This window comes from Patiria miniata, unplaced genomic scaffold (genome assembly GCF_015706575.1).
Source record: "Patiria miniata isolate m_02_andy unplaced genomic scaffold, ASM1570657v1 HiC_scaffold_24, whole genome shotgun sequence".
Classification (NCBI taxonomy): domain Eukaryota; kingdom Metazoa; phylum Echinodermata; class Asteroidea; order Valvatida; family Asterinidae; genus Patiria; species Patiria miniata.
The window spans coordinates 7,590,779-7,614,727 of record NW_024037063.1 but is presented as its reverse complement, the minus strand read 5'-3'; the positions used below and the strand labels follow the sequence as shown (position 1 = coordinate 7,614,727).

The 23,949-nt window shown below is 40.6% G+C and overlaps 3 protein-coding genes across 3 annotated transcripts; all 3 read right to left on the bottom strand.

The window, feature by feature from the left end:
- Window positions 1–195: 195 nt before the first annotated feature.
- LOC119732681 lies at window positions 196–14,939 on the bottom strand. Its single transcript, XM_038206316.1, has 11 exons — window positions 14,874–14,939; window positions 13,963–14,028; window positions 11,742–11,819; window positions 10,855–10,998; window positions 9,954–10,022; window positions 9,663–9,737; window positions 9,484–9,555; window positions 8,347–8,403; window positions 5,919–6,097; window positions 2,765–4,594; window positions 196–2,336 (listed from the first exon to the last, which is right to left on the bottom strand). Exons 3-11 carry the CDS (start codon window positions 11,750–11,752, stop codon window positions 2,182–2,184), a joined length of 2,592 nt encoding a protein of 863 aa, XP_038062244.1. The 5' UTR covers window positions 11,753–11,819; window positions 13,963–14,028; window positions 14,874–14,939; the 3' UTR covers window positions 196–2,181.
- A 1,119-nt stretch (window positions 14,940–16,058) lies between these two features.
- Window positions 16,059–18,247, bottom strand: LOC119731870 (P-granule-associated novel protein 1-like). Its single transcript, XM_038205154.1, has 5 exons — window positions 18,179–18,247; window positions 17,410–17,481; window positions 16,886–16,957; window positions 16,550–16,621; window positions 16,059–16,161 (listed from the first exon to the last, which is right to left on the bottom strand). The coding sequence occupies exons 1-5, from the start codon at window positions 18,205–18,207 to the stop codon at window positions 16,059–16,061; spliced, it is 348 nt and encodes a 115-aa protein (XP_038061082.1). The 5' UTR covers window positions 18,208–18,247.
- Window positions 18,248–18,904: 657 nt separating this feature from the next.
- Window positions 18,905–23,754, bottom strand: LOC119731869 (platelet glycoprotein IX-like). Its single transcript, XM_038205153.1, has 3 exons — window positions 23,479–23,754; window positions 19,678–19,749; window positions 18,905–18,968 (listed from the first exon to the last, which is right to left on the bottom strand). Exons 1-3 carry the CDS (start codon window positions 23,685–23,687, stop codon window positions 18,905–18,907), a joined length of 345 nt encoding a protein of 114 aa, XP_038061081.1. The 5' UTR covers window positions 23,688–23,754.
- Window positions 23,755–23,949: the final 195 nt, after the last annotated feature.

Genomic DNA, 23,949 nt, shown 5'->3' with positions numbered 1-23,949 from the left:
GCAATATACAAGCAAAATAGCAAACAATCAATAATAGTTTGGTTCTCAGGTTATTAAACGTCTTAGGTCAATATTAATGTTATATATTGCAGTATACAAGCAGAAAAGCAAAGGTCCGCTTCAAATAATCAATTTCGCGCTCCACTAAGCTTCATACTCCATATTTATAAGCAGTAGTAGTCATTTAGATTTGAATTATTTCAATTTGTCAAAATTAGTATCTAAAAGTAGTTAGTGCATACGTTACTTTATGTGATATGTTCACTTTCAGATTATCTCATGATAAAAATATTTGGATATCAACTTGTTATTATTATTTTTTTTACACTCGTTTTAACTAAAAGCATTTCAGTAGCAAGTACAAAACGGCATTTATCGTAAAAGAACTGCCTGGTAATTCGACGAGAAACGTTTGTATGTTTTCTCAAGAGCTGAGGATAAAATGAAATACCCCGATATCACACTGTAGATAACATTAAATGACCAAGAGGCCCGGCAGGGGTGGAATTTGACAGTACCTGGACAGAATTTGGTAGAATTGGACCTCATGCCACGTCAGTGGCTTGTGATTGGTCAATTTTACTGCCAGTGACAAACTTAGCCTTTGATTGGCTGAGCTGATGAAGACGTGTAATCTATCGCAAGCAAGAAGCGTTACGATATTAATATTTTAGAATGATCACTGTCATTTAATAAGGCCTCAGTATTAAAAGTAAGGCCTCATTTATGTCATTGTTTTGCAGACAATGCATAGAGGCTTGCATGTTTGTAGGTTGGTATACGGCGTCCATTTTTTTCCATGGAGTGTTTTTGTTTTTGCCGACGCCACATTGTAAAACACGATTTTGCAAAGTGATAATGTGATAATTCGCTGATGACGGGGTGCCGGTGCTGTACCAGGCACAGTTATCCATTCAAGCTTAATCTGTCGTTCTAATCTTACGTGGTGGATTTAAAACTTGATAATGAATTTACATGCAAAACATAAATTTCAGAAAAAGAAAGCAAATCAGAAACAAATCTACACAAACAAATGACCTTTACAAAGCCAAGCTATAAACATACTCTCTGTGGCATCTGGGTATAAAGACTACATCATTTCTCTTTAATCGATAACATTAAACTACGAAACTTTTCTCGAGGAATTTCATGTACTTTCAACTGCTGTTGATTAGTCGATTAGGTCACGTGATCTTTTTGTAGCGATTAAAGTTTTAGACATGTCTTACACGTCAGTTTTCATCGATCTAAACAGGGTAGAAATAAGGTTTTGTAGCCCAATTGGGCGCATTCAAGCCAATAATGTCCCCTCAAACTACAAAGCTAAAAATACGAATTAAGGAATTACTATCGGCTGTTCTTAAGGAATTACTATCGACTGTTCTTAAGAAATTACTAGCGACTGCTCTTTAGGAATTACTCATCTTACTTGGTGAATTTAAAACTTGATATTGAATTTACATGCAAAGCATTAATTACAGAAAACGAAAACAAATCAGAAACAAATGTACATAAAACGAATTACCTTTACAAAGCCAGAATATTATTACATAGAAATATTTACTGATAGTATACACCGCAAATTAATCAATAACTCCACAGAGATACCACTACTTCTGAACAAACATTTCGTTCACAGCAATCCGACCTCTAGGTCTACTTATAAACATGCACTTTGTGGCATCTTGGTATACAGATATGTAAATTATTTCTTTTTAATCGATAACATTAAACCACGAAACTTTTCTCGAGGAATCAACAGCTCCTGATTAGTCTATTAGGTCGCGTGATCTTTTTATAGCGATTAAAGTTTTAGACTATGTCTTTAGCGACAGTTCTCGAGGATTTACGATCAACTTTTCTTAAGGAATTACTATCGACTGTTTTTCAGGAATTACTATATCGACTGTCTTGAGGAATTACCATCGGCTGCTCTCAAGGAAATGCTCTTGAATTTCCTTGAGGAATTACTCTAGAATGTTCTTGAGGAATTACTCTGGAATGTTCTTGGGGAATTACTCTACAATGTTCTTGAGGAAATTACTATGAGCCTTCTTGAGAATTCACTATTAAATGTGATTGAAACTGCCCCGTGTGTCTTATCTCTTAGAATTTGACCGTTGTATAGTTTACATCGAATCAGGTCTAGTACTTAAAGTTGACTGTCATTGTGGATGAATCCTATTCGTCGACGCTATCGTAAACATGGTTAGTCAGCCCTAGGCCACGATGAAGGGGTCGACTGCACCAGCCCCACACCCCAGCGATGCACGATCCTAAGCTACGCAAGCATCCATGACGCCATAGAGCCTTTACTCCGGTCCAGACCAAGCTAGCTGTAGCAATGAAACAAGATTTAATAAAAACAAATAAGATTTCTTGTTACTAGTTGCCAGAAAGCATTTATATACAATATTTATTTTGATTTTGAAAGCTACATGTAAAAGCTCGTACGACTAATATGCAAAACCAAACAAAGAGTTATTTCGTCACCGTTTTCACGAAGAACCACATTATGTGGATTTTGAAGACAAAGTGTTTTCGATTGGAAATTAATGATGTTTTGCTCACAGAAACATGTCAAAATGGTTCAGTACCATGTTTTAAGGCAAAATAGTAAAAACAAATCGAAATCGAAATGGTAATTTTGACATATGCGTCTCTTCGTTCAAAGGATGATGATTTTTTTGGTTATTACCCAGAATTAATGCAAGATGTAAAGATATCGTTTGGATGCAACAGGTAGATAGAAAGAGATTTTTACCAATGACAAAAACGATGACGCTGAGGTTCATCAGCACAAGAACAACAGAGAGGACCTCCTTTCTGTTCTGGCTTGATTGAGCATCCTCGCTCGGCAACAGAAGCAGCGACGCAGCCAACAGGTTCAGGAAGATGGTACCAAGCGAGCACATCTGCAGACGATGCTCGACAGCATCCTTCATGGGCTTGACGTAAGCGTGCAGGAGCAGAAAGCCCACCGATATGACTATGGTGGCGAACATGGTGAAGTGATCGTCGGGCCCGTATAGCAGCACAAACAGCGTCTGGACAATCTTGCGGGCCAGCTCCAGAATCTCCCAGTACCAGAACCTTGGCTTGTAATTCTCGCACAGGAAACTCTCCCAATTGAATACAGCCTGACCTTGCGGGTCCGAGTGTAGGAGAAGTTCATCATCTGTCTCACAAGCCACCTCGTTTCTGCAACTGGCGACATAACCGGCATCCAAACGACATTGACTAGCATCATCCAGCAAAGGCTGATCCTCACTTTCCCGTCTACCACCGACAGCCCCGGTCTTCTTCCGTTTTCTGACGTTCCACCACAAGAGGAGAAACAACACCAAGGGAAACCCAACAACGTAGAAGAGGGAGGCCTCAGCTGCGTAGTTGAAATGAACATGCTGCTGCGTTTGGCAATCGATCGAATAATCGGCTCGAAGTCTGGTCACATTGAGGGTGTCTTTTTCGTCAACGTAGAAGAGGTGACACCCAGAGGGTAATAATGTGAGAATAACACTAGACAGGCTGGGGTAGGAAATAAAGAGCAGTATCACCACAAACATGTAACACCTCTGCTTGGTCTGCGACAGAAGAGCTTTTCGTTCTGCACGAGGAGTTTTCTTTGCTTTCAAGTAACACATCTTGGAGCTGTAAAAACACCAGGCGGCGAGCAGAACGAACACCACAAATACAATGCCTACCAGGAACTCAATGTAAATATTAGGATAAGTGAAGTTGGGGAAATAGCACCTGGGACTGATAAACAGTCGCATGATGTTCACCTCCAACAGTCTGAAGACAGAGCCAACACTTGTTAATATATTCGGCCAGGCAATGTCATCCAGCGCTGAGAATATCTCCCCCATGACCTGGTAGAAACCCAGTAGGATCTTCCCTCGAGCAAGCAGCATGTTGACGGCAGACCGACCGCTTCTTCGGACCTTACGTGCCTGCCAAGCTATGATGATGACAATCAGAGCAATGACCACGCATACAGCAATGACTTCAAGCAGGAACCACCACCATTCGGGACACTCGAAGCAGTGATCGAACCAAGGGTAATAGTAACGACTGCATTGGGAGCAAAGCCAACCCGTGTAGCCTTCCTCGCATTCTGCCTTGATACCACCCAGCACAGCGTTCACGCACGACTCACTGCGAGGACATTTATTCACCTTGGGTAACACGCCCTCAAACCTCTTGCTTGTGTTGTCAAAGGTGGGACTTTCAGTGCGTACATCTTGGACGAATCGCTCGTAGGATAGGTAGTTGTCATCCGATAAACCCCAGTCCCAGGTCCACCAGAAGCCAGACAGGAGGTGTTGGTACTCTTCTGAGCAGTTGACTCCTTCGGTTGGACACGGATGGCATTCACCGAACCGGTCGGTACGGTAGAAACCATCCAGACATGGACAGGCGCGGAAGCCAGCGTGAAGGCTCTTATTGGTACCCGTAGGACACACTGTGCAATTCGCAGGACTGATACCAGGGTGCGTCTCAGGCGTTACGTAGGTGCCATTGTTGCATCTCTGACAGTTGATACCTTGAGAGGGGTCAGCCACTTGCCCCGTCTTGATTTGGAAAAAGCCCCCTGTATTGTGAGGAGAAAACAAAAATCCTGGACAAAACAGTGTGACGATATGACAAAATCACGTATTACATCGGTAATTTTCTTGATACACAATAGCCTATACCGTTATTGAAAAAAGTAAAACGTACAGACTAACCTCGTACCGCCAAATTAAAAATCCCAGTGTGCATTTTAATTAATACTTCGTCCAAGAGCGTAAATCCCAGGGGTGGGGAGGATATATGCTTACGTGCCCTCCCACCTTTGACCGGAAAGAATGGGTCATTGGTTCATCCACCACCAACATTTTGTGGTAAGAAACAAAAAGAATGCCGATCTAAAGGTTATTTTCTAACTTTCAAAACACACAAATGTACTAAATAGCACTGACAAACGGAGGACGAACAACGCAAAAGCTTTCCATTCCTGGGCACGTTTATGATTTTGGTCATCCCCCATCTCCCGGCCGACTCGCTGGCACGGATTTTCCCCATGTACTGCTAAAACGCGTCAGGATCATAAACTTGGGAGTCTCCAACATTTTTTCCCTCGGAATTGATTAAAACTTTTTTGTGTAAAATGTCGACATAAAGCACTTAAATGGAGCTAAATGCTTCACATTTTGATCACCGATATTCAAAGATTTACTTCATAAAATCAAACTCACCTAGGTTTTATCCCCATGTTGCCAGTCAGAAACTACTACATCAGTAGAAACTACTACTACTCAATATATTAAATACGTAACTACGATGTCGGGTTAGTTAAGGTCTGGGACCACGTATTGCGAGCAATCTACACAAGCTCAAATAATACTGTTTAGTCGGCCTTTCAAATTGCTAATTTTAATAAAAAGAATAGCGAAAGGAAATTTATTGTTTGTAAAAGATCGCCACGTAAGGTTTTATGTTCGGTATTTTATTGCCCTGTGAAAACTTCAGATATCAAGAAATCTTCAGCGAAAAAGTGTCACATGAACGATCGAAACTCATAATTGTTTGGCATCTTAGCAACCACTTTACAAGGGAAACATCACCACACCAAAACAAATTTCCCGAACATGAATTTTCAGCAAAAGGGTTTGCTTAATACACAAAACACTAGTTAAATTAAAAATCTTCTGAAATTACGAGAGTAAGGCCTTTGTAACAGTTAAACTTGGCATCTAACCAGAGGAAGTGCATGGTTGCCAGGACCGATTTCGTATGGTTTCCGAGGGTGCAGTCAAGTTCCCGCCGCACCTCTACATGACTTATAAATATAGCACATTCTATGGGAGTGAAACGTACGTGACAATGTTTAAGCTTAGTTGACTTGGACTGGTCATTGGAATGAACTGTTTTACCTGGAGGGCATGCAATACAACTTTTGTCACCCCAAGAGACCCCGAAAGTGCCCTGTTGGCAGGGCGTACACAACCAATCATCAGCAGATTGGACACACGTAAATCCCCACTCGCTAAATATCGTTTGCTGATCAGGCGTCACCAGTATTGGCTGGGCGAATCCATCACCAACTAATTCGCTGAGAAAGCAACATAAAAGAAAAGAATCGGTTAGCATCATCATCAGTTTTGGAATGACCAGACTGGAGTATGTTCATTTTTTTTGCAAACCCGTTGGCAATCGTTGCGCGTATGGCATGTTAATTTCGCGGACGTTCATATCGTGGCCACATCATGGATATCTGAAGAACTCAATCGGAATCGCGTATAGAACGCGCGTTTTTTTCTGGGCGCAGCCAGTAGTCACGTGAATAGAATTAGAAATGTGAACGCACACACCCTCGCCGGTGACGATCACCTGTGTGATATAGAGCTATTATAGGAAGTTAAATTGTTCGTTCAGATACATGTCGTTTTGTTTTAAAACAATTCTTTCCGTTCGGAATTTAGCTTACATTTTTTTTTGTAAAAAAACTTACAGCTGGTTGTTGTGGAAACTTTTTTTCTACTGGACAGCTTTGGTACTTCGGCATTATACAAATAAAACATGGTTGGATGGTTGATAGTAAAATGCTCCCTTGGAAGTTAACAGATTAGTTCTGCCAACTTCCAATACCTCGGGGAGCTAATATCGACTAATCAACTAAAATAATCCATGTCTTATTTGTTTTACTATACCTTTAACATATTTACAACAAAATCATAAAGTTACGCAATTTTTTTCTTGGCAAAATGTTGTTGTGCGTGTGACCCATATTTTCATGTAGCTAGTTGCTGCATGCTGCTAGGGCGATGTTCGCGCGTGCGCGCTACCCGGCCCCCGTGCGCCGGCATAAATAATCTTTTTATTCTATATCTATGTTTGAAACGGCTCTGGGTACCCACAAAACGCAGCGCTATCAGTGGATCTCTCAACTTCTTTTTCAGGTTAACCACAATAAATATTCCCTTTTGTTTTGAATAACATTTGAATGTCGTGTTCTTTGTAAATTCAATCAAGAGCAGCTGATCTAGCATAATCATCCAAATTTTATGTGTTTGAAATCTACAAACTAAGATTACGTTTTTAAAACGTTTGCAGATTATTACCCTGCCTTCCATACCTACTGAAAATATTAATCGAGTCTCCAAAAATTGGTTGCTTTGATTGGTCAAGTGACGTTGCTGCATATGAATACGTGCGCGTACACGCGAGGGGGGGTGCTGATGGCAGATTGATCAAGTCGGAATTGCTAACTTTTGCACCACATGTATGCACATGCTCTGCAATACATGCACACACATGTACGTATAATACGCGTTTTGTACAGTGTACATCTGGACAGATGTAAAAATAAACTAAGTGATTTTTGTGATTATATTTTAAGGCACTGACTTAACTTGAGCGATTCCGACTTGAGTCAAGTCTAGTGCGTAGTAGACCAGCGCATGGATAACTCGTGCCATAGTCTGGTTCCCAGACAAAAATAATTTTCTGACTAATTCTTACCACGGCATGTGGCAAAAACGGGAGGAATGCCTTCCTTTTCCGAAAATGTCCGAAGTTTGCCGAATGTATTTCATTGACACTCTCGGACAGCGCCCGGGTATTTCCGGAGGTCATTGAGTAAAAAGTCACTTAAATAGGAGACTTTATTGAAACAAGGAAACCTAGGAACGAAAATCCGGATGTCACGGTCGTAAGTAAAATTCGTTTTGACCCATTTCCAACTGATTTCTCATTGTTGTTTTTTTCTTGTGGAATGCCAAAATATAATTCATACATGAATGTTTCTTTGGGGTGAGTACGGTTAGAAATCATTCTGTCAAAAATTAAAGCAAGAGAAAGGGCAACCCCGTGTAAAATGCCCATAGAAAGACAAAATGGCGTACTGAATATGTATGAGGTATGTAATTTTTTTCTAGCGCGTGGCCCTATTCACGCGACTTTTTTAGCGTGTCAATCTTCAGCGAGAAAATGTTCTGCACAGTGGATGGCACGTGCATTTAGTTGATCGATTCGTTTGATATCGCCGCAGGACGTTCGCGCATCGCGTAATAACGTAGCGCGTGCAGCTTTTTTCTAATGAAAACTCACAGCGTAAAAAGTACAATATACTTTGCTAGCATTCCAGGATGTTTTGTCACTTTAAAACCTAGACACCACAAGTTTTAAAATGGACTTTACGTCCTGGAATGATTTTATTTGGATAGGGCATCAAAAAAATAGGATATCATCGTCCACAAAGCCATCCTTCTAGCGAGAAACCATGTGAGAACGAATTTCGGGGGTCATAATTTTGACCGTCAACTTTTTGCCGTATGCCTACATTATTATATCAGTACTTACATTTCGAGGTCAGATCTATTTGTGAATGGCGCAAACTTCAAAGTGTTGTCGATTGCTCTAAAGAAATAAAAACAGGAATATAAACTGTGATACTTATACAATAGATGGCGCCCTTTTGTTCAATGTATTGGTCGTACAACAATATGAAACTGTCCGGAGGGGGGCTTAGGGGCCCCCATTTTTGCATGTAAATACTGCCCTTTATTATTGAAATGCCCTTTTATTCGCCAGCGCTTACCCCCCCCCCCCCCCCCCCAATATTTGTAAAGAGTGCTTTTTTGTGGTTAACAAGTGCCCTTTTTGTGCCATCGGGCAGTATGGGTGCCTTTTTTTATTTCGGGCATGTATCTCCCTGAAAAGCACCATATATTGTCCGTAAGTGTCGACAGAAAGTACCAGCCCCCCCCCCCCCCCGACACACACTATTTGATTTCACTGAGGCCAAGTGTCTGGGGGAAAATGTGTCTACATTTCAGCACGGATGTGCAAGTGCCATTTTCAAGATTTGTTTACCCCCAATAAAAATGACCTTGCTACGCCCATGCATGGAGGCTGAATTTTATCTCCATGGGTAAGTTTCCGAGGGCATTAGGAATAATGTTCCGCGCGAAATGTGCAGCGCAGTACATGTACCGCGCTGCCCTGCATACGCGCGGCTTCTCTGAGAGACGTTCATTCCCAAAGCCACTATATTTGGGTATGAAACGTCAACTATCATGGCTCCCTGTTAAGGGTCACGGCATCTAGTTCCATCAAAATCTATCAAAGCATGTACAATCTTATAAACACCCAATTTACCCAAAAGCTTAACCTAAACTTTTATAAATACCGTAATTATTTACCCCTGTTGACCTTTGAACTTAATTTATCTTTGTTGATTTGAACCTACCAGATCCACATCTTGCTAGAGAGTTTATAATTCGGACGAATCCATACTAAAGGTTAAATGATACTTTAAGGTTTGCATGGTTTGTGGTAACACCATGTGAATGATATCTTTTTTGAGCTGTGTGGTTCTGAGAAGAACCAGTTGTTTTACTCGACGTTTCGAACAATATGCTCTGTTCGTCATCCTAAAGGTATTTAAGGAGTAAGATATTCCGAAATCACTTTATCCTGAGCAGTAAATTGACTTACACATAACATGAGTTCCCCAGATCTTGCCAGACAGAATTGGAAACGGTCTTCAAGTGACTGTCGTAGATTGATCTGGAAAAAAAGGTAATATTTCAATTCAATGCCTTTCTAATAAGGGAATGTCTCAGAAAATACAACTATCACTGTACGATTTGAATGCTGGAGCATGTAATACTTACACACGTCGGAGAGTGTGGTTCACGGTCGCAAATGGCCGCTCCCCTATCGACGAAAGTTTGGTCTGAAAAATGTACCTTACATTCAAGTAAGAAAATAAACAACAACAATGAATTTCTGTAGAATGTAGGGCCTTGTTAAAGATAATTGAAGCTTTGCCTGAGTAAGCATAGCATACACTGTGTGGACTTATAAACAGAAATGTCAACACAGTGCACGATAAAGAATGAGTGTATTGCACTTTCTGAAAAATAGGAATTCCGATGTTTAAATGTCAAAATGTGTATACTCACATATTTTCCAATTTGGTATCATAAAACAGCCAGTCCACTAGTTCAGTGATTGGGTTGTCAAATATAAACCTAAAATAAAAAGAAATATTGGAGTTCATATATTTTTTCCTCAATAGTTTGTAAAGACTGCTCTTTTCCATTCAAGTGCCCCTTTTTTTTTACCAGAGTTTACCCCTCCCCAACATTTTTTAAAGAGTGACCTTTTGTTTTTACACAGGTTCCTGTTTTTACCAGCTTCTTTGTACGAATGCCCTATAATTTGGAATTTCGCGCGACCGTCAGCAATTATGCCGCCCTGGAAAGCGACATCTATTGTCCGATAGTGTGTGTGATCGTCCGGTTTAAACAGCCCCCATTGGAAGATGGTACCGCCCCCCCCCCCTCCCCATTTGATTAAATGGAGACCAAGTATCTGGAGTAAAAATGTCTACATTTCTGCGGGGACGTGCGAATGCCCTTGCACGAAATTTTTTATCACTCTGTTTAATACATCCCTCTAGCAAAATAATGGAGTGTTCAGCTGGCGATTAAGATGTAAACAACCCTTTTATGGAGATTGACGCGCGCGTAGCATGTTCTGCGCGATGTCATGCAGAACGCACCTGGGGCGTTGCGTTTTGAATTTAGAACTATAAAATTCTGACTCGCATGTAGTGTTGCGCATGCCTACGTGAGGATTGTGAACGTTCAACCAATGAAACGGTAAGAGGCACTGGATTTTTAGGAGTCCACATTTTGTTGTGACACTGGAAAAGTTTTTAAGACCAGCTAGCCATGTCTGTATCATTCGTTTAAGACCGGCCACGTGACGGGCTCTCGACCAATAGGAATAGCTAAACTGTCTGAGGTATTTATGAATAAAGTTTAGTTTTGACTGAGCAAACTTGAATGACAAACTTACAGTTCTTTAAGCTGATAAAGTCCCGCAAACACCTTGGCATGCAGGACACTGATTTTGTTCCGCTGTAAGTAGAGATATCGGAGCTCAGTCTGCGACCGGAAAAGTCCAGTTGGAATATAAGTCAGTCGATTGGACGACAAATCCCTAAAGGAAAACATAAATATCTGAATTAAGAAGATGTCGTCAACATTATATTAGTTATCTTGCGAGCGCGAGTGGAACACGGAATAATGTAGTGCGTCTGTGTCCCACATACCACGAGGCCGAAGGCCGAGTGGTATGTGGGACACAAACGCACTACATTTTCAGTGTTCCACGAGGGCGAGCGCGATAACGAATTTATCTTCAAGCAAACTTGACGCACAGTAAAGTTGGAACACGCATGTGTAACCTACGCGCAACTTTTGAATTCACAGTGAATTGTGCAGCACTAATCGCGTCACGTAGGCTTAGAATAGCGCGATACGCGGAGTGCGGTATGGACCGTGGCCGTGCGGTATGGTTATATGTAGCACGGCTTGTTGCCATGGATCGACCAATCAGGATTGAGGATTCAAGTTTGCTTGAAGATAATACATTTTTATCCCTACTCTAAAGCATGCAGAACACTCTATAAAGGATCGAGTAAAATGTTTTAACAGCATTTTACACAAGCAAGTAATTTGAACAAATCGTTCCAATCATTTTACATTTTCGTTGAAAAGTTCCCCACGCCGTTCACCCGCATTGCAGACGAATACGTCAAATAAAAATAACACTTTATTTGGGATTTCAGGGAGCATTTGCGTCGTCGTCATACTGCCAGAGCGTACCTTGCATTACTCGATGTAGTAAACAAACTACATCAGAGTCTTTATAAACAAAACGTGTGGCGCTGATATACTTACAGATAATGCATTGCTGTTATGTTGTAAAACGCATCCTCTGGAAGGCCTTCAGAATTGAGTTTGTTCCTGGCTAGTCGACTGAAATCGAAGATCACAGATTGCAATATTATTAATAATATTTTTTTTCAATATAATTTTTCTAATGCTTCAGGTATTACTTGATTAGTATTTTATGGATCCCAATGGAAAAAAGATGCATGTGATTGGATTAAGACGAAATCAACACCCCTTTGTTTGTTAATTTTTGTGTTGCTATGGTCAATCTGTTTAATGTTGCATGCTGCTGATAGTGAATAAAATCAAAGTGACCTTCATTGTGTTTTAGTTTGACAGAAACATCGCACATTTTGTTTTCATGTGACAGTATAAAGAAACACCCTTCATTATGTTAGCAGCAGCCTGGATCCGCTGAAAAAACTTTCACAAATCTAGACCATAAAGCAGTGGTGTACCTACATGGCATGGCGTGCCCTCCCCCCCCCCCCCCCCCCCCCCCCTGGCGTCTACCCCGGGTGCCATCTCTCCTAAGGCCAAAAAAAAATACTCGGTACTCTGGTCCACGCGCGCGTCGATTTTAATCATGCGCGTCAACCTTTTTATTTCTTCAAATTAACACGAAAGCTACAACAGCGCCCTCTATTGCCGCACCTCCTCAAATTGTTGTACCAAGGAGCACCAAGGAATGGGAATATAGCACCAAGGCAAATGAATAAGGGCACCAAGGCAAATTATGGAGGACACCAATGTATAATGAGGACACAAAAAAGCAAAATAATACCTACTTTGTCTGTACAATTCAAGCTTGAAAAAAAAAGCCACCAAAAGAAGAAAAAAAAAAAACCGCGTCGCCGCATCAATCCCGGAACTTCGGCCTGACCAGAGACCGACTATTTTGGGGGGCCTAAGAAATCTTGAACTGCACACCAACCATTAAGCATTATCTTCAGTGCCTCCTTTGAAAAAATTGGTGCGCCCCAGGTGCACCCATATAAACATCAGTAGCGAAGCCAGCGGGAGGGGGGAGGGGGGAGTGGGGTTATTTACCCCCCACCCCGCATATTTTGTAAAGAATGCCTGTTTCCGTTTTGTTTCTTTGTTGTTTCTTTTTTTAACACAAGTGCCCTTTTTATCCGGGGACTCTTTTTTAATGAGTGCCCTTTTTGGGATGTCGCACGAACGTCGGTCCTAAAAGGCGCGTTCTGTTGTCCGATAGTGCCCCCAATATGAAGATGGTGTCCCACCACCCTATGTGGATGACCGGTGAAAAAAAGACTACATTCCGGCATGGAAGGGCAAGTGGCATTTTCACGTCTACCCCCCCCCCCCCCCCCCCCCATTAAAATGACTTTATATGTCACTTGAAGCTTAACCTTAGTTTCACCGCTGGCATTAAGTGTTGACCGATTTCGGCCCGGCAACACAATGACGAAGGGCATATTATCATATTCATTAGCGTCACTCGGCGTGTACTGCACACAATAATTGAATATTCGGGAGGCTTGAAAAGATTGACAGATATTGCAAAAGCCATACGTTACAACTATCAAAAATGCACGTAGCCAGGGCTATTTTTCCAATTTCAACGAAAAGTAATGAACATATCACTACGATTTTTAGCACATACTTGGATCATTATAAGGGAAATGAACCCTGAAAGTTGCATGAAGATACGGTCTTTCACACGGGAGAAATTGATTTTCAAAGATTTCGCCCGCCAACGTGAACATGTCTGTGTGCATATAGTTTCATACAAAATAAAGTGCTACGCAACCTTTAGAATCGCCCCATTGCAAACACATGGCTGTATACACGTGTCATCGTTACTTGGTGAAATCGGAAATTCGGACAAACACGCTAAACAAAAAAAGGGGGCTTTAAAACTCCCGGGTCATATTTGAATCCGGGTTATATCCGGAAAAGTTAGTGTTAAAACTTTTCCGAGTCAAAATGACACAAATGGGACAAAATGATACATTTCAGTTTCCAAATGACCTACAGAATAGCCGGAGAAGTGTCATTTTGCCCCGAAAAGTGTTATTTTGACTCGGAAAAAATACAGGCCTGGTGTAGTTTTCAGACCCGGGAGTTTCTTTTTTTAAGCAGTGTGCTCGTATGTGCGTTTTTTTAAGGGCTCACTGGTATTTTCGGATGCCCTCAGGTTTTTGGCAGGCAATTGGGTGTTGCCTACTGTGCCTATTAGATAATCTGGGCATGCACTTACTACTTTCCGATACTTATCGAATGTTCAAATATTGGGAGAGAGGTGAGCTCGTTTCTATCCAATCCTCTGCAAAAGGGAGAAAGAAGAAATAATGAATTGATTAATGGGTGAATGGGTCAAAATGTGACCCGCGATTCCGGGTCAGATTTTTCTGTCATTTCCAATTTTTCGATACTAAGAGCAGGGGTTTGAATTATTCCCGATCCCCATCCCAAAAGTAGTCGAGAAGGTTGTTGCCAGCCATTGATTTAGAATCACTGGGAAGCGGAAAGCTTGAATTTGTGATCTCCGATATTCAAAAATTTGCTTCATAAAATCAAACTCGCACCTAAGGTTTTAAACCAATTTTTGCTGATCACAATATGCTCTCGAAATATATTGAGTACGTAATGGGGTCTGGTACCACGTGTCGCGAGTTATCCAAAACACTCAAACAACAATGTTTAGTTAGCTTTTAAAATTGCCCATTTTTATCGAAACAAAAAAAAATCGCTCCGTGAATTTTATGTACAATTGTTCATTATTGCATTGCCCTGTGAACAATTTGAATGTCTAGAAATCTTAAACGAAAAAAGTGGCACGTGAACAATAGAACTAAGATTTTAGCCCAGACATGAGTTTTGCCCCGACATATCATTTGTAGGAATTGCTTAATACAGAACATTATTTTAAAGTAAATAGTTCTCATTATTACTCGCGTAAAGCAGATAAATTTGTAATCTAACGAGAGGAAGAGCCCGGTTGCCAGGGCCGATTTCGTATGGTTTCCAAGGTCGCAGTCAAGTTGCCGCCGTACTCACTGTTAATTTTTAAATATCGCGCGTTCTACGAGAGTGAAACGCATGTGTGTGGGACGCACATTCCGTGTTCCACTCGCGCTCGTGGCATACACAATCATTTGAAAAACTTACAGGTCGTAAATTTCTTTCACTCCATTGAACGCACCCGGAGAGACCCGTCGAAGTTTATTTTGAGGAAAAAACCTGCAAAACATGTTAAAGAAATATTAAATAAACATCAACAAAATCATATTGCTGTTAAGTTCGAAAAGCGCTTTTTATTAGGTGCACCTACGACCGACCAGTGTCGTAGCCAGAAATTTTTCAGTGGGGGGGGGGGGGGGGGGCGCTGGGGGGATGGGAACATTTCATGGGGGGCGTCATATAGGGGCGTCAATCGCTTCTCAAAAGTGGAGGGGGGACATACCTTGATCAGAACTGATGCGAGCGCGAAGCGCGAAGCCCTTACGGCGTGGGCGTTCGGGGCCCGCTGAAGGGCCCCTAAAAAAATTGGATTCTAGATGTTCTGTGGTGTGATCTGAAGCAATTTCTTACCACTTTCCTCCATGCTTTAACTATTATTTTCTTAACAAAAGATAATTTTTGAACATCATTTTCGAGGTTGGAGTCATTTAATCAGCTATCGGTATTCTGAGCTATAGGCGTGGGGGTCGGGGCCCGCTTAAGGGCCCCGAAAAAATTGGATTCTCGATGCTCTGTGGTGTGATCTGTGGCAATTTCTTACCACTTTAACCAATAATTATTTTAGCACAAAAGATAATAATTTAAACATAATTTTCGAGGTTTTCTCAGCTAAATGCATAAGAAAATTTTTTGATCATTGTTTTCGAAGTTGGAGTCATTGAATCGGCAACCAGAATTCTGAGCTATAGGCGTGGGGTTCGGGGCCCGCTGAAGGGCCCCGAAAAATTTTGGATTCTAAATGCTCTGTGGTGCTATCTGAGGCAATTTCGGACCACTGTAACCAATATTAGCAAAAGATACATTGTAGTACATAATAGGGCCCTGTAAATGAGACACGAGTTCAAAAATCTGGGGGGGGGGACATTTGATATTGTGTCCCCCACCCTTCAAAAAGTGGGGGGGGGGGGGTAAATGTGGGTAATGCAAAAGAGTCAGGATATTACGTCTCAATAAGGTCATAGTCCTGTTTTGATAAACAAGAGCCTAGGATTAATCAAACACCAGCACATGGGTTACCAAGCTTAACTTAAAGCCTATTTTTATACCAACGGGCAGGTGAATTATCTGTTCATTACTTAAATGAATCTTTCTTCTGCAAGTCATAGCCACTACTTACAGCCGGAAGGGTGTGATGCCTTTGTCAGGAACACCGTCTGTCGTCGGATCTAGAAACAGACCAGACGGAATTTCCTCCAAGTGACATTGATCCAGATATCTGCATTTTCAAAAAGAAGAAAAGGGGATATGTTACAATCACCATCAAGTCCACCTTTTGGATTTTGCGATCTTTTAACAACACGTCACCTTAAAAGTCCATCTAATGCTATGCCCACAGAACATGGGCAACATGAAATTCTCCTGGTGGGATTTTGGAATTATCATTTGCTTGCTTTGGTGGCACAAAAGGAGTCGTCAAAATAAAGTCCGAAGTTCTGTTGGCAGAAAATTGATTGTTTTTAACTGGTGTCCTGACATCAACAAATCTAAAATTCTTCCATAGCAAAAACAATATGAGAATATTGGGTTGATCTGTTTGGGGCTCCTCAATTCACATTCAGGCATTAATCTAAACAAAAACATGGAAGACAATAGTATATACTTACAACTTGTTCAGCCGAAGCATGCCCCCAAACGTATGTGGCCGTAACACCTTCAAGTCACATATAGTCATGTTTCTGTTTGATTGAAAAAAAGGAAGGCCATGAACCAATTGCAATTCAGTATTTAGGGTTAGCGCGACACATGAATCAGCCATCTTGAATCGAAACTGCAATTAAAATGTTAATTCAAGTAGTTGGGAACAGCATTTCCCTTTCTTCCAATCCGTCTCAGAAGCAAAAACCTATTTTTTCTTACAAATAATAAACATAACAAAACAAAAATAAACATAGAAACAATAAAATGTGTATTAATTTATACTAAGCTGAATTATGGCTTACAAATTGTTTATATTTCGTAGTCCCACAAACCCTCCAGGTTGTACTTGCGATATTCTGTTTTCATCCAAGACTCTGTTGATGAAGACAACATTTACAAACAAACAGAAAATGAGATTATTAATGGTGTTTGAATTTGGAATAAAGGACAAGTGTTTGCGTTATGGATGATATCCTTAACTGTTGTGGCGTACAAACATTAAACGTATCTTTACTAATAATTATGAAATCAAAGGAAGAAATTACAAAGTGCAAAATTGGATAAAATATAAATATGTATTGATCGTTTCTTTCCATTTGCAAAATTAAAAAAAACATACATTTTTGAATTTATATCAATCACATTTTACCCGGAGCGTCGACAGAATGTATGTATTGGAGCAAGAAAGGACCGTATAGTGTCATTAGACACCACAGACCAACTGGATTAAGATACTTATCTTCATGGCATTGGAAGCAATTTATAGGGATGCATTAACTACAATTAGGCTTTTGACCACAAAGAAAGCAATCTCATGTATACTTACAGATCCAACAGGTTAGTGCATCTTTTGAAAGTACCTGTCTCGATGACTTGCAGACTGTTGTTTCTAAAATCACTGTGGATAAAGTTCAAGTTGTAGTTTCAAAACTGTTCTGCGTGGGAGAATAGTATTCTTATGTTGTAAGTATTGTATGAAGTAAAAACTTTGAGTGCTTAATATAGGTCTTAAAAATAACGAGAATCGGACTCTGCAGGACAAAGCAAGTTCGGGCGCACAGTTCCATCGCTGGTAACCAATAGCTACGCGCATCACAATGTACAACGGGGAGCCAGGACCAGAAGTTTGTAATGACGCTTGGTCCGTCGTTTGACTAGAGGCGTTCGCACAATGTTATTAGTGCGCAGTCGTAAGTAACGTCATGAACCATCAAATACTCGATTAGTATTGATCCAGCTACGAGCTTCCTCCAGCTGGGTGTAGCCCGTCATGGGCGTCGCCAGCATTTTTTTCTAGAGGGGGGTAAAAGCACGTCCCCCCCCCCCAAAAAAAAAATCCCTGTACTTTTCCAGCACATTCTCAATTCATCCTTTTGCGAGGATGGGCAGGGACATTTACACCCCGACCAATTAAATTAACAGCAATATGACTTCACGCCTCATTTTCTTTCTTTCCGACCCTATTTTCCTCTTTTTTTTTTCTATTTTGGTTTGATTGCTTTTCCTGTAGGGGAGGGGAAACGCCCCCTTACCCCCAGCCCGGCATGTAGCCCGTGTATACTCATTGTTCGGCTGTGACCCCAAATGGTACTTACGCATAGTGTACTTTCAGGCAGTTCCTCATTATTGGCTTGATGTCTTGAAGTAGATTCTTCTCTGCAATACTGCCAAAAAAGTAAGAAATAAACATGTCGATGCCCTGTATTACTACTTGTACACTAAATTTGCAAAACAATGAGCATGCAATGTGAACACCCCCCGCCCTCAGTCTCCCTTTTTTCTTCTTCTTTTTTTGACCCATGTGCCAAAAAGACGGTGTTACAGTCTAATAGGAACCATGCTTTGAATGGAACTCAGCAACTTTCTCTGTAAATTATGCATTAAACGCTTTGACACAGGCGGCAATCCATTCGATTCAGACGTCAAATCAATGAAATGTCCTACGTCAGATGTTACACTTTCCAAAATATACAACCAAAGGCCTATCACCAAATACACTTTCAAAAGAATATCACCAACTATACGTTCGACAGTAACTAATCATCTCACCAAATATACCTTCCAAAATAAAACCATATATCAGCGACTATGGCTTCTAAATTGAAAAAAAGGCAATTCTTATAAACAGTTACAGGTTCGAAGTAACCAAACAGAAAAAAAAAACAGAACCAACACACACCAAAGAAACAAAAACCAAACAAAAAACGGCAGAAAAATTAATTGGGGAACAAAAAAAACTGTGCGATAAATTCGTTAAAGGGTGTGTGCATGTACAAGTGGTTTGTGTTATTCTATTTTCTATAAAATCACAGATTTTTGACTTACATGACCATGACAGACTCCGGCAATTCAAACGGTGTTTCGATCAAGTTGTTGGTTATATTTCTGTGGGTGAAAAGATATAACATTACGTTTGATATTTACACGAGAGAGATTATTTAGCACGGCACGATAACAGAGCACAACTTATCCAACAACGTTCAAATCAAAACCAGAGAAAAGGCAAATTACAAGAGAGTAAGAAGAAGCAATGTTTTAACATATATTGTGATTCATATTGAAGCGATTAGGCCCATTGCAATACAAATATTAGACAAGTAAATGGGTATGGGTTTACGGTATGATTGACAACTGCAATGGACACTTAGTAAGACGAGATGACTTGTGGTTTTCATTGAAGACACTCAAGAACCCATCCACCAAAAAACAAAAATATAATTCAGTGGGTCACTTGGGAGACATTCACATGAGTCACTAGGGAGGTATTCATATAGGCTTGTGTTCAACATTGTCTTTGACTTTAATCACCCCCTGGCCCCAAGTTTACCATATCCTATCCCACGAATTTTGGTATTTTGTTTTACCAATTGGACCACGAGCAATCGATGTAGCCTATTTTTCCTCAAAATAGGGGTTGAAGGATTACGGAGACACTGGACAGTCTCCCTAATTCCACATATCTCCCAAAGGTATAACTTGTGACGCTTAAGTCTCTCACGAAGGTCGTACTGGTGGTTGTAACAGCAAAAATATAATTTAAAAAAATAAAATGGGTTATCAAGCCATCGGTCTACATGACGACATTACAACTCACATGTTGACAAGGTGCCTCAGTTCCAACAGGCCATCGTAAGGTATCTTCCGCAAGAAATTATCTCCGAGGTCACTGTTTAAAATGTCAAATAAAAGGAGACAAAAATGTTCACACAAAAAGTTGGAACATTTAATTAAAGGTAAATTGGAACATTTATTCAAAAGCAAATTGAAATATTTTTCCAGGTAGTCTATTTTGGAAGGAGACTTTGTTAGACCATCCGAACAGGTGACCCTTTCCATTTTCTAAAAGACCCCATGCTTTCAGGGAATTAAGCTTGAAAGTTGATCACTGGTGGCGCTCTTCCGGACCTCTCTGAACAGGAAAATTAGTGTGTAAACGTCGGAGTTTTAGAAATATTTTGGCACATTGATATTTTAAAATAAACCACCCCCGGAAAAGCCTTTGTAAAATTGTTACAACAGCATTTAAATTTATGTACTCTAAAAAATCGCATGACGTAAAAGAGAAATATCGTGCTGATTTTCATTAGTCTCCTGACGATGACTAGTCGAAACGTTGAGACCAAAACCCAGTTCTTTTAGAACTTAAAGCAGGACTGTTCTTATCGGAACTAAAACTACTAAGCGAAAGTTGATAAGAAGCAGGACAAGTTCTTCTCGAAACAAAATATTTCCAAAGCAGTAGTTAGAATACCACATGATTTTTAATACCGTAAACCGAAACGAACCCAGAACAAAATCCGCCAGCCGACTGTTGAAAAAAAATGGATGCTAAGGATATATGTAGCGCCAGTACTGCCTTTGCTGTTATTTTCATATTTCAGTCCTTCACTGACCATTCAATTCTGCAGTTTTCTCATCCTCTTCGACCGTTTAATATTCGATCTCTCTCGTTTTTAGATTGTTCGGCTTTCTTTTTGGTTTTTCTGCATAGTTGTGGAAAAGCCTTTGTTTCTGTTTTGATTTTTTGTGTGTCTTTTTCGGCTTCAAAGCGAAAAACTTTAGTTTCTGTTGATTTTTGTTAGTTTTTTTTTTGTTCCATCCCAAATCCCATATTCTTTGAACATGTTTTTTTTTCAGCCCGGCACTTGAGAACTAAAACAAAGTCACATCCCAACGAAATTTAACATAGAAAAAGTGTGCATAGGTAAGACATTTATCAGACTGATCTGAACCGCCTAATAACATCTGTAACTCGTCTTGCCAAACAAAAAAACACGCTACTACACTCGCTCAGTTCGACAAGTGCAAAAATGGCATGAAGAGCTAGCATTTGGCAGGAAATCAGGAACTGCATCCGTTCCTTCAAATCTCAAGATTGCTAAGATCACTTCTGTTTATAAAACTGGCGATCCAAAGGCCATTCACAACTATTGACGTATTTCTGTGTTTCCCTGCTTTTCATAATTACTCCAACGGATGTCAACTAGTTTTATAGAAGTAGAAAGTTGCGTAAATACGTCCACTAGTAATATTCATGTGTTTTTTTTTCAATCTGCTGAATGTGTCTCCGACCGAATGTAGACCGATACTATCAGGGATAACGCTGGGAATGTCCACGTTCGCAATTCAAATCCCCCAGAATTGTCAAGGAGGAAGTACAACTGAAAACAAACTCCATTGGCCCCAGGGCGTTTTGGACAAAGAGACGCTTGGCGAACACTGGTGCATGAATCGGTTTCCTAATTTCGTTTTTTTTGTATCGTGTTTCATCTATTCAACATTAAGCGCCATGATTCAATTCAGCATTAAATTGGGTAAATATAGTTTCAATGTGACAGGGACGAAAGCTAAAGTTGGTTATACTCAAAGCTATAGTGCTGACACAAGGAAGTGTACTGGGTCCTATGAAGGGTATTCCTTATGAGCATTATAACCCCCAGGCAAAAATAAACCCGTGACTCTTTCAAAAGAAAATGAATGGCAAAACACTGATACGACAACGGAGATAAAAACACAATTGTTTCTACTTATTTCCTCATGGATGGGTATTTCATGCAGAAAAAAATGTTTTTAGTCCTTCTCCATACTCTCTTGCCAATGCCAAACCAAATTCCACAATGGATTGCCAGATGACGGCACACGTTAACATAATAATCGGTGTTTTCCCGAGCTCAATGATGCCGAACTGGAGACATTTTGTGGACAATTATGATCTTCTATCTTTTAATAAAAGATGCGGTAGAAAATAGCAAAAGAACTGAACTTTTTTGAGGTTGAGCTGTCTTCTGGTGAGATGGACAAGTGTCTCCGAAGATGTTTTACTGAGGTTGCATAATGCAACGGGAAAATCGGCGACTGAATGAGGGAAACCGTGCCTGAGCAAGGGCGACCAAGTGACATGATTATGTTGAAGTGACGTAGCCATTTGCATTGTTTGCATTACATAATATGCATAAATGTATTAAACATTACTTTGTTTTTGCCGTTGTGCTTCTCGCGCGAGGACGGTTAACTCATGTATTCGCCAACGTTGATGATCGCGTACAAAACATATGGGAATTCTTCCTAAAAAGTACGAGCAGAAAAAAAGTTCCTGCGACTTGCTATTCTTTTATTTTATTCAGCCAATATTTTCTTCCTACCAGACGAATCTAATTGAAAAAATGTTAAAAAAATTTTTTTTTACAAAATGTATAGTTGTTTGAATTTCAGAACCAAAAATTTCTGAAGAATACATTTTCGAAACTAGAAATATATCATCCTGATGTCAGGGCCGCCTTTATTTCCTGCTGAACTTATCCCTAAAGGGGCCGGGGCGGAATCCACCCCCCTCGACTTTTTCCGCGATAGCCTTTAAACATTTTTTTTTCGCGACCCAAGCTTTAATGACTTTTTAGCCTCGAGCTTTGCGCATCTTTTGACACCAAAAACATAAAAATCTGACGAGGGGTTGTCGCGCAACGAAAGTTTTTTCCGGCGCTACGCACCGTGAAAACTGAATTTTCCCATATACGTCGTGTACACAGACCAGAATTACCATTCATACATTTGAATAATTAATTAGCCGTAATTCAGCCATGAAGAGTTGCTCAATGCATGTACTGAGTTTCACAATTTTTTGTCACTCGATGCCCGAGATCTTGGGGGGGGGGGAATCCGCCCCCCCCCCCCCCCCCGGCTGAGAGATGGTCAAAATAACCCGGCCCCTTTAGGGTTAAACATTTCAGGCCCTTTCATCCCGGAATTTGTATTCCTGTGGAGTCATTGCTTTGTTCTCGTGTACTAAAGTTTTCGAATTTTAAAGTGTACTTTAAAAATGCTCCTAGTTTAGCCAGAATTTATTTTCTGGGCTGAAATTCGGGCTTATTATCTCTTACATAAAATACTTCACTGTGCGGCGGATGAACACACCTTGGACATTCCTAGTTTTTGAGTAAAATCCATATATATTTCGTGATAACCTTGTGGAGACGTATTCACCTATAGAAATTGCTCTGTGGAGATGTATACAATCTTTTGTTCCCGAATGTGCACGTCTCCAGAGGGTACCGGCTGGGTTTTTATCATCCGTTTAAGATAGGATAAGTGACGGGCTCTTGACCAATAGGAATGGGTGAACTGCTATTTGTGAATCATAGTTCACATGATCAGGGCCCGCTTTCTCTGGGACGCATTGCATAGGCCCAAGTATTTCCAAAAATCGATAAGTTGACTGATTGTTGGTAATGACCAACGATTCTTCCAACGTCTAAATGACGGCAAACCAGATGGAATAGTTTAACGGGGTGTTTAGTACCAGTGCGATCTTTAATCCAAGAAAGCTTGTTAATAATAATTGGATGGGCGACTTGAGATAATAAATAATGATCGTCCCCTACTCACTACGATTACTTACAGTAATTTCGTCCCATTGGGGATACCTCTGGGTAGTTCCGTAAGACCTCTCCCGATGCAGTTGACTCTGGATCCGTTGCATTCACACACATCGCAGGCTTCCCCAGTTGGACTCACCGCAACCACCGTGGTCAACATCGCAAGAAGCTGAAGCATTACCACGAGACCCATTGCAACATTCGGACTCGTTCCTCTCTTGCCAAGCGACATGGTATGTAACAATCTTACAAGCTACATCAATCGTATCGCTTTTCGGTGCAATTGTGGTGTCGGCTTGTTGGCTTATAAGCAGAAGGATTTGAATGGGCCTTATTTATACCCAAGATCTAGGGCAGGTTATTCCCCTCTGATCGAGTCATAGTATTGCTCAACCACGGTTCAACGTACGGCTGGTAATAAACTCGTGACTTTTTCAAAAGAAAAGGAAATTAAACACAATATTTTTGTTTACAGTGATGTCAGCGCGGATCCT